The 10,852-nt window shown below is 38.0% G+C and overlaps 1 protein-coding gene and 1 pseudogene across 1 annotated transcript; one reads left to right on the top strand and one right to left on the bottom strand.

Moving 5' to 3' along the window:
* The first annotated feature begins 3,812 nt into the window (after window positions 1-3,812).
* Window positions 3,813-9,233, top strand: LOC103700138 (annotated as a pseudogene).
* On the bottom strand, window positions 8,418-10,807 carry LOC103700128. The gene is made up of 2 exons (XM_026802017.2): window positions 9,913-10,807; window positions 8,418-9,073 (listed from the first exon to the last, which is right to left on the bottom strand). The coding sequence occupies exons 1-2, from the start codon at window positions 10,717-10,719 to the stop codon at window positions 8,990-8,992; spliced, it is 891 nt and encodes a 296-aa protein (XP_026657818.2). The 5' UTR covers window positions 10,720-10,807; the 3' UTR covers window positions 8,418-8,989.
* Between the last annotated feature and the right edge of the window lie 45 nt (window positions 10,808-10,852).

The raw sequence follows: 10,852 nt of genomic DNA, 5'->3' as shown, positions 1-10,852 counted from the left end.
CCTGCGTAATTTACGAGTTTTGTCGTGGTGCTATTAACTCCATCATGGTAGGGATGACTTTGTTAATAATGGAATAGAAAGGGGGTTTAGTAGGAGACGAGCAAGCCTCCTCGCTGCACGGCTGCGTGCTAAGGCCGTTGATTGATTTGGATCTCGAGAAACAGATATATCCTGACCATTGAACGGTCGACTAAGCTGGCGGTGGAAGCGTGAAAATTGAATCAGCTGATCTGCTATTGAACATGTACTATCATTTATGTTGACACGTGTCCTTAATTCGTTGCGAAGAACAGACTTAATGGTCCGACCCAGTCACCCAATGGAGCCCAGAGGATCAGCATGATTACTCCAAGACTAATCTCGACATGTACGAGATCTTCATTCTAAATTTTGACTCAGATCCTGCTCATTCGAGATGGAGGTGAATCCTGGTTCCGGTTAGGAGAGAATTTGCAAGACTCAACAAACATAGAAAGCTTTTTTTATGATTGTATTAAGAATCATACCTTATATAACCAAGATATGCTATCTCGGTACCGAATTCTATACTAGTGCCATCTTATTACTGTATTGGTATGCCCGATATGAGCGCTGGTTCAGCATACCAAGTATCAGGATGCACCATCATACTGCATACTAGTACTGAACTGGATGATACAAGACATACCCTGTACCATATGGAGTGTACCCGAACCAAGCAGTATGGTATGATATATCTTACTATCTAACACTTACGTTGATCGTATAAAATAGGAATGTAAATGATATATAAAATCAAACAATTCGATCCAATTATTTTTATAATAATTGGACATAGATAATTTTCAATAATTTTATTGGATCAAAATCTAAACTTATATATAAGATACAATTGCTCTCAACCTCTGATGTATCTATCCAAAAACCTAATGACCCTGTGCTAACTCCTTTTTCTTCATACTTGGACTTACCATTTTTATCATGCATCTCTTCTTAACTCTTAGATTTTTCTATTTATACTTGGATTTGCCCAATGCCATTTAAGTTCCAAAATTTCAGCCAACTTAATTATATTTTATAACTAGATTCCTTGAGCCAATCATTGACTTCCTATACTTCTTTCCTATCATAATTTACCATCGATTCATTATATAGGGAGGTCTAAATGATATATAAAATCAAATAATTCGATCCAATTATTTTTATAATAATTGGACATAGATAATTTTCAATAATTTTATTGGATCAAAATCTAAACTTATATATAAGATCCAATTTTTCATCAAATCAACCTCTGATGTATCTATCCAAAAACCTAATGACCGTGTGCTAACTCCTTTTTCTTCATACTTAGACTTACCTTTTTTATCATGCATCTCTTCTTAACTCTTAGATTTTTCTATTTATACTTGGATTTGCCCAATGCCATTTAAGTTCCAAAATTTCAGCCAACTTAATTATATTCTATAACTAGATTCCTTGAGCCAATCATTGACTTCCTATACTTCTTTCCTATCATAATTTACCATTGATTCATTATATAGGGAGGTCTAAATGATATATAAAATCAAACAATTCGATCCAATTATTTTTATAATAATTGGACATAGATAATTTTCAATAATTTTACTGGATCAAAATCTAAACTTATATATAAGATCCAATTTCTCATCAAATCAAACTCTGATGTATCTATCCAAAAACCTAATGACCCTGTGCTAACTCCTTTTTCTTCATACTTGGACTTACCTTTTTTATCATGCATCTCTTCTTAACTCTTAGATTTTTCTATTTATACTTGGATTTGCCCAATGCCATTTAAGTTACAAAATTTCAGCCAACTTAATTATATTCTATAACTAGATTCCTTGAGCCAATCTTGACTTTCTATACTTCTTTCCTATCATAATTTACCATCGATTTGTTATATAGGGAGGTCTAAATGATATATAAAATCAAACAATTCGATCCAATTATTTTTATAATAATTGGACATAGATAATTTTCAATAATTTTATTGGATCAAAATCTAAACTTATATATAAGATTCAATTTCTCATCAAATCAAACTCTGATGTACCTATCCAAAAACCTAATGACCCTGTGCTAGCTCCTTTTTCTTCATACTTGGACTTACCTTTTTTTATCATGCATCTCTTCTTAACTCTTAGATTTTTTTATTTATACTTGGATTTGCCCAATGCCATTTAAGTTCCAAAATTTTAGCCAACTTAATTATATTCTATAACTAGATTCCTTGAGCCAATCATTGACTTCCTATACTTCTTTCCTATCATAATTTACCATCGATTCATTATATAGGGAGGTCTATTGTGATAAGAGTCCTTTCAGTTTAGAGAATTGTTCATCCATGATAATTGTCCACTAAAGTTTTGTGTTTAATTGCATCTCAAAAGAACTTGAATTTAAACTTAAATTCGATTGTTAATCAAGTTAAGATAAGAGTTTAGAGCCTACTTATTTTGACGGGTCCGAGCTTAATTTTTTTTTTTAGGTGTTTGAATGTGGATGCATGAATCTAATCCAAGTCCGACTTTTTTACAATTCTAGCATAAATAATTAAGCAGATAAGCATAAAGCCAAAGCAAGTAGCATGACTAGTAAATCTATGTTGGTTTTATACTTTTATTAAAAACCTACATACAAAAGTTATGTTTTACCATTTGGGTGGTTATCGTATATGGGGAAAGGTTGTTGATAGCTTCATGCATCTAGAGGTAACTTATTGCTTGCTGTGCAGTTCATTGGCTACAAAATTCTGATTGAGGACGTAGCTTAAAAGTATAATTAATAAATTTTGTAAAGAGCGCATCAAATAGAAATTGCAATATATATATATATATATTGTATCCAGCCATCTGAGGATGTATTTATATTTCTATTATAATGAAATTAGCAGTTGTCTATGAAATTTGGCCTCCTGGTTACATTCTCCCTCCCTCCCTCCCTCCCTCCCTCAATCTGTCTATACTTATTCTAGTAGAGAAGGCATGCAGGCAATTTGCTGTGTAATAGGTTTGTAGGCGTCCACAAAATATCTTGGACCATTCAAAGCGTATGCATATTGGAGGTATTGTTTTCTCAAAAAAATAAAAAATGCGATTACCGTAATAACTATTTTAATGATATACTTTTGGCTATGTAACTAGGATGGGCCTACATGATTGATGGTTGCAGATTCACCTATGTCAAATTAAATTACAGTTTAAGGTGAGTTGTAACGCATCACCAGCCTAGGAAATAAGAAAAATACGAAGCCGGCGTTCCTGATGGTTGGCCAATGGAATGGTACTATACATTTTGATGTGAACGAGTGGTAAAAGCATGAATGCAAATGGGTTGAGTTGGGTTGACTCTGACTTGATCCAATTTTTTATTTGAATCTTAATTTTGGATCCAGATTTGATTTAAATAAAGATCGGATCGGATTGGTTCATGTGTAATCCGGATTTGATCTAAAAGATTTAGCCCAAATTAGATCCGATGATGGGCCAATCCGACCCATCTGCAGCCTTAAGTAAAATGAGAGGGAAAGAAGGCAGTTGGAAAACAAGAGAGAGAGAGAGGAGGAAGGGAGGGAGAAAGAGGAAGAGGGTGGCGATCGGAGCAGGAGCGAGAGGCCACTGGACTGTCTTCTTCGCGCGTCGGAACAGAGATTTCTATTTTTTATTTCCTTTATTAAATTTTTTAATTGAAATGCGTAGCCACTGCTATCTTCATTTATTATTATTATTATTATTTATTTTTACATGAAGTGGACAGAGTAATCCTTATATATATATATAATAATAGTGGGACCACGGGCTCCAGGGCGTGGTCCAAGGCCGGAGGGGCCTCGTGCCCGGCTCCCACTTCCCCTGCGCCCTCTTCTACGTCCTCCAGCTCTACCTCAAGCGCAAGAACCGATCCTCCTCCTCCTTCGCCGCCGCCGGCGTCTCCGAGCTCGCCGCCGGCATTCCCGGACGTTCTCTCGATGCCTCCTCTCCTCGAAAACCTCCGCCAGCCCCGCACCAATCTCCTCCCGAGCAGCCTCCGTCGCCGGACCAAATGATTCGCCGTACTATGTTGGTATATGAAGTTCTTGGCGGAGAACCAGGCAGTCTCTTGGCTCTACGTTTATATTTTTGCTCTGTTTTTACTGCTGGGGATTTAGGTTTGCTGTTGGTTTTAGAGCAGCTGTCGCTGGATTTGCTTCGGGATTCGTCTGCCGAGAATTTGAAGGATTTGGTGCTGGACGGCGAGGGAGGGAATTTGAGTATCATCGGCTTGGCAACTTATCAGCCGTGTGATGGGTTGATGGAATTGAAAATGGTAAGCAGAGGGCTGGATTTTGTTCTCTCAGGTGCTTGCTTTTATTATTTGCTTATTTTCGATATAATATGTTTGGCAAATCCTGGACTTTCGATACCTTATATTGGTATCCTTTTTTTTATATATACAAAATCCTTTTTTGTTTTTGGTTTATATCTGTGACAAAAGACGTACTTTTATGCTGATTTTATCTTTTCTTCTGCAAGCTTTGTTCTATGGCGCTGCTACTTCTTTCTTTCTTTTTTTTAAACACATTGCATAATCCATGCTATTAATTTATTTGGTGAACTCGAGAAACTTAATATTAGATGCTTTATGATACATATATCGAAATAAATCGCCAGTTACTGTGTTTTCTTGGATGTTAATGCTTCTATTTGATCAAGTGACAGGTATCTTCTTATGAAAAGCCTGGATATGGATATACAAGCCCATATGAATCATAAAATCTCTGTGCAAGTTTAAATGCATATAAGGTGGAAAATTTTGGAAAGAAGTTGAAGGCTATTTATGGAAAGCTCTCAAAAATCAAAAGATATATATATGCTTTAAAACCTGTTACCAGAATGCTAAAACTGAAAGTTGTGAAAAGTTGAAAGCTATATATTTAATTGCACCAAGGAATGAAAAAATTAACAAATTAGTAATCAAATAATCATTGACATATTGTTTGTCTTGCTAATTTTGTTAGTCAATATACACAAATTGAATAGAAAATTCATGAAATATATTGATTTATTCATTAGGAACATTTCCCACTTATACTATATTCGTGTGAGCATTTCATCTATATGTAGTATTTGTGAGAATATATGTTTGCGTATATTTGAACATTTTTTTAATATTTAGTGAGGACTATATTTGTAGAGTATCAGAAAAACCTACTGACATTCATCTTTCTTAAGTCAAATGGTCAATTTGTCTCAACCAGAGTACCCTGTATCTCTATGTATGTAAACCCTTGTGATTTTCATCTCCTAACAAAAGCTTGCTACGTCCTCTCAAAAAACAAAAGCTTGCTGTAATATCATACCGAACTTGATCTTTCAAGCCTTTGTTATGAATCCAAGCCACCAAATGGCCTCCTTGTTGAGCCTCCAACTCCTAACAGATATGGTTGTAAAAAAACCGAGAATGGAAGATTGTGCTGGAAGGGTGATTGTTAGGAGTTGGAGGGTTTAGACAACCATGACTTTTCAATGATGATAATGCTCATGAATTGAGCTACTATGACTACCATTCCTTAGTATGAGAGTTGGTGCTTGACAACATCAACTGTTATGACAACCACTCGTAGAAGTTGAATGCTGTAACTGCCAGAAGTTTGCTGACCTTCTATGCATGAGTATAGCATCACCTAGAATTTGTAGTCACTAGTATGATCCCAAAGAATCCGTTCTCATCATTGTCATGGAGGTGTCATCCCCTATTTGCAATCAGGCCATTGCCTTCTCTACCGTAAATAATCGTTATGTGAATCAAAAGTATTTACTTATTTGCTCGACGGTGTTATGGTTGAGTGGGGTACGGTCCAAACTACTTAAAACACCTAGGATAAAGATGAGTCCGTATAACATGCCTACACAACATTGAGGTAGATAAAAGGTTAGGTTAATTCGACTTCATGTGAATCAACAATCAATGCAGAAGAACATGTCCTTAGCTTTGATCCGAGCAAACCCAACCGTTCAATAGGTCAAAGCTGCTCGACTTATACTAGACCCTGCCTTAAGCTTTTGATAAAACGAACCGAAGCAACCAAATATAAGCCACCAAAACTATTTTGGGAAACATCTGAACCAAGAAAGTTGAAAAAATTGGAAACAAGGTCTTAATTTTCTCCCATCTTAATTTGGATCCCACTCTTTTCGGGGGAAAAGAAGAAGAAGAAAGGTGGACAGCAGCACCAAGATCGCACAATCTTTCTCTGTCATCCTCCTCACCCCCACCCCCACCCCCAAAAAAAAAAAAAAGTTTCATTCAATTTTTTTTGTTGTTTCATGAACAAATTGACCTTATAGAAACAGATGAATGGGCATGGGAATTTAATGTCATGTATGGGCTGATGTTATGTTCCTCATGGGTTGAGGATATAATGCTGTGGAACTGCATGAAGAACTCTCATTGCTAATTACTGGAAATTAGCTCAAGGCCTAAGCATGTAATTAGGGAGAGGAATTTCAGTCATTAGAATATACTAAGTTGCATCCATGTTAAGAAATTTTTAACATGTAAACTGGAATGGTGTGGACTAAGTCATGGTCCTAAAGAGCGGTGGAGTTTTATAGAATGATTACCAGACATGATTAATTGTTTTGCTTGATGACTTGTTGGCATTTGACATGTAAACTGGATCATTGGGATGCATGAATTTATGATATTCTTGAGACTTTTAATATCCAGGTTAAAGATTTTTGGTGTTAGTAGACCTACCAATGTAATCTTTTTCTAAAGAGAAATGTCCAAGAAGGTTTTTGGCTAACACCCATAAACATTTTGGATGGTGTTAGAATATTTTTGACTTTACATTAAGAATATGAAGCTTTACGTAAGCAGTTCTACTGCAACATGATTTTTTTTTTGGGCCATGCAGAAACATCATTCTGTTCACTAAATAAGAAGGACATGGTAACACAGCCCTAAATATGAAGCTTTCAAGTAAATCTGAGAGTCCAGTTAACACAGCCCTAAATTTCCTTGCTATTCAATGTGAAAAATGTTGGGAGTGACTCCTCTTTTACTCTAATGAGGGGTGTCAATAGGCTGGGCTTGGCCTAGGCCCAATTTCAAATTGGGCTGAAATACAAAATCTAAGGCTGGTATAAGTAAATGATTCTTGGTCAGCTAGGCTGTGCTCAAAATGGGTCTACTTAATCTTTAACCAAAAACTTACCCAGGCTGTCCTAAAGAATCGAAACTCGAATCGCTTTTGCTTTTTTTCCTCTGGCTACTAAGATGTTTCGGTTCGCCAAGTTATCTCCTGCCTGCCCATGGATTCAACAGTAGATCGAAAGGTTGACCTATTCGGGAATCTCCGGATCTATGCTTATTTTCAACTCCCCGAAGCAATTCGTCGCTTGCTATGCCCTTCCTGTAGCGAAACTGATTGCAAAAGAGGGTAAATCGGCCACATTAAGATTACCATCTGGGGAGGTCCATTTGATATCCAAAAACTGCTTAGCAACAGTTGGAAGGACTTCAAAGTTTCGGTCTGGCTGGGTCTTTTGGTTGCTTGGGCCAGCATGGCTTATTGACAGCACATCCCTAGTTATGAGCATGCTAACCTATTATGAGCTAGTATCTTATCAAGTCAGAGCAAATAGATGGAAAAGGCATGTAATATGTAATGTTTATGTTTGTTATTGTGACCGTTGACATTCTCCTGGTTAAGCTAGAAATATCTGTTGATTAACAATTTTGTGGTTTTCTTTAACAGGCTGTGGCTGAATTTATGAGTCATGTCTTGTAAGGATCAGCATCATTTAATCCATCAAAAATAATATTGACAGCAGGTGCAACTCCTGCAATTGAGACACTCAGTTTCTGTCTTGCAGACCCTGGAAATGCATTCCTTGTTCCTTCACCATATTATCCAGGGTGATTTTCTTCTCTTGACAATTTCTCATTTTCGCTTCTGATACTCATGCATCCATTTCACATACTGATATTATTGATGTTGTAGATAGATTTGATAGGGATATAAAGTTCCCAACTCGAATAGATTTAAAGGTCTCTGCTGTTCTTGTTTCAAACCCTTCCAACCCTGTGGGCAATCTACTGAGTAGGGAAACACTGTATGACCTTCTTGAATTTGCCACAGTAAAGCATGTGATTTCTGATGAAATATATGGTGGATCAATCGATGGACAAGCAGAGAGGTTCTACATACACAAGATTTTCACAGGAGCAGGGCTCATATAATATATGGGCTGTTAAAGGTCTCTCTCTTCCAGGCTTTAGTCTTCTATTCCTTTAATGAACATGTCCTGGTTGCTGCTTCAAAATTTGCAAGATTCTCGTCCATTGTGGCTCGCACTTGCAGATTCAAAATACATCACGGAATACATCATGACGAACAAAAAGAGACTCAAAAAATGCACGATTTGTTTGTGAAAGGTTTCAGACAGTTAGGTATAGAGTGCATAAAAATCAGTGGTGGATTTTACTGTCAGGCAGACATGAATAAGTTCATTCGACCACACAGTGAGAGAGGGGAGCTTGTTCTGTGGAATAAACCGCTTAACGCAGCTAAGATTAATATAACACCGGATCATCATGCCATTGTATTGAACCTGGATGGTCTCGGTGTTGTTTTACAATGTTGACGGAGGATGATATACCTGTAGTCATACAATGTGTTACGAGAGTTACTAATAGCTATAAAGTTCATCTTTGAAAGGATGAGAAGTGACTTCTGAGCTCCATCAGTCGAGTCTGGTGTTTCATTGTTCTGAATCAGCAAGATTTCTGGCATGGACAGCAGGGATGACAGTACTGGCATCTCAATGGGGCTCTCTGAGTATTGCCATCTATTGCCAATCTAAGAAATGCGCAGGTGAGTATGTTGAACTCTCAGCTTTGGAATCACTACACAAAAGCATACAGGTTAAGGTGCAGGGTGAAATAAAGCTCATCTTATAAGATCCTTGAGTAGGTCCTGTGTCCATCATTTCCTGCCTTAGCAGTTGCTGATAAATACATTGTTTTTGTTGATGCCGGTACTGAATGGAAAACATGTGAGCAGACTCTTCTTTATGAATACCTGCAATGGTTGGATGAATCATGAGTATAGTCTCTATATCTCTACTGCAAGAGTAATCAATTCAGAAGTTCTCCTGTGTATGAAATATATAAATAAACTTGAGAGAGATGTAAAATTGATTTTTGTCTCCTAAAGATAGAGTGCTGTTTAAATTCTCTTATTTGTGCTGACCGTTGTATTTCCAGCAGGTACTAGTGCTAGACCAAGTCCATTTAACACATCTTCAGATCCAGACCTCATGGGCATGGGATGGTCAACTGAGCGAAGCTCTTTTTTTTTTCTATCTTTTAACTGGGTCATGAAGGGAAATCGTTTTGTATGCGAGTTAGAAAGGTTAACAACATCTATGTCCAATCCCAATGAAACTAAAATAGAAGCGAGTCAGCTTCCGCTGTTGGCTAGTCGTGTCTCAGATAAGCTCCGGATCTATGAATCTCTTTGCCTAGTTTGCTGGTGTCTAGTATTGTTAAGCTGATTGACTATTGACTATTAGAATCAAACCTGATCTCAGATACAATCTGTTCAGCAGGTCTTCAGGGCCTGATTGGATCTGAAAGTGTGTGAGATTGTCTCCCAATCTACGAGTCTTTCTTTAGCTAGCTAGTCTAGTTTGCTGGTGTCTACTTCAGTCAAGCAGGTTGAGAATTACTGTCCAAACCTGGTCCCCGGGTTCTCGGTCTTTTTGGTCAAGGAAAATCAAAGCAGGAACCGCATAGAATATGATTGAATGCATCAAAGTTTATGAAAAAATAACTGCTTAGTGGCCACCTTTCAAAATTAAAATTTAATGTGCAGCAGTGTAAGAGGACCCAATGAATAGCTTTAGTCTGAGAAATTACCTTCAAGTTGCTTCTCTTCTCAACATCAACTGGCTTCATTTTATAGCTTAATTTGCGGCTCAACAGTATGAGTTCCCCCAGGGTTAATGTTCTCCTGGGCCTGACGCTGCGATTGTGACTGTAAGCTGTTGGCTGTAGTTCTGGGCAAGCAGCAGCTGGAATCAGAGCTCTTTCCCTCCCACGTACCATGTTAAGAAAACCAGCGTCAGGAAACGACAGAGGAAAAAGGAACTCCGCAGCTGAGGCATCAAAGCTGGCAGTATGTGTCGCCGAGCTATTCGAACTGCTGTTGCAATCCGTCTCCGATACCGAGTACCAGTTTTCCTGCCGGTCTGAACTGTTCTCGGTCGAACCTCCCTGAGAATCATTCACATCTGCGAAAGATTCACATGTTTTCACATGGTGACTTGGAAAAGTAGAAGGTGCCAACCCAGATTCATCGTCATTCATTTCAGAAGCAAGCACTTTGAAAGCTGAGGTAGCAAGAACTCCTTCCTCTTCATCAATTGAAGGGTTCAGCAGATGAGCTGAACTAGGAGTTCCAGCCAGCCCAGGAAGAGCACGGAGAGGTGATGAATCTGGCGATGGCTGAGATAACTGGAGTGGTGTTCCAGGCTTCTCTTCCCACTCGAAAGGGACCGACACGACAAGCCTTGCCGGAGAGGGGACAGAGATCACGGTGACTGGCCTGGAGATCCACTCTTTCTTTGGTGTACCGGGTCTCTCCTCCCAGAGAAATGGAACTGAAATCTGCTGCTGGTCTCGTTGCCTAGGATGAGATTCCATACATTCCTTCTCACCAGCCATTTGTAGCACCAGTTTAAACTTCAAAGAACGCTCTCCTATAAGTAGGGTACTACGTGTGGGTTAGATAAGCTGTTCCTTGATCAAAATGTTCTAGTTCAACTATTCTTGTTAGTGGAACCCATCAAAAGTTCAA

This window comes from Phoenix dactylifera, chromosome 2 (assembly GCF_009389715.1).
Source record: "Phoenix dactylifera cultivar Barhee BC4 chromosome 2, palm_55x_up_171113_PBpolish2nd_filt_p, whole genome shotgun sequence".
Classification (NCBI taxonomy): Eukaryota; Viridiplantae; Streptophyta; class Magnoliopsida; order Arecales; family Arecaceae; genus Phoenix; species Phoenix dactylifera.
The sequence above is the reverse complement of the archived record's forward strand: the minus strand, read 5'-3'. Positions and strand labels throughout refer to the sequence as shown.

Coding starts and splice junctions, on each gene's coding strand:
- LOC103700128 (XM_026802017.2), bottom strand. CDS start 10,719: ATGGCTGGTGAGAAGGAATGTATGGAATCTCATCCTAGGCAACGAGAC. Junction 9,074..9,912: donor AGAAGAGAAGCAACTTGAAG/GTAATTTCTCAG, acceptor CAACCATTGCAG/GTATTCATAAAGAAGAGTCT.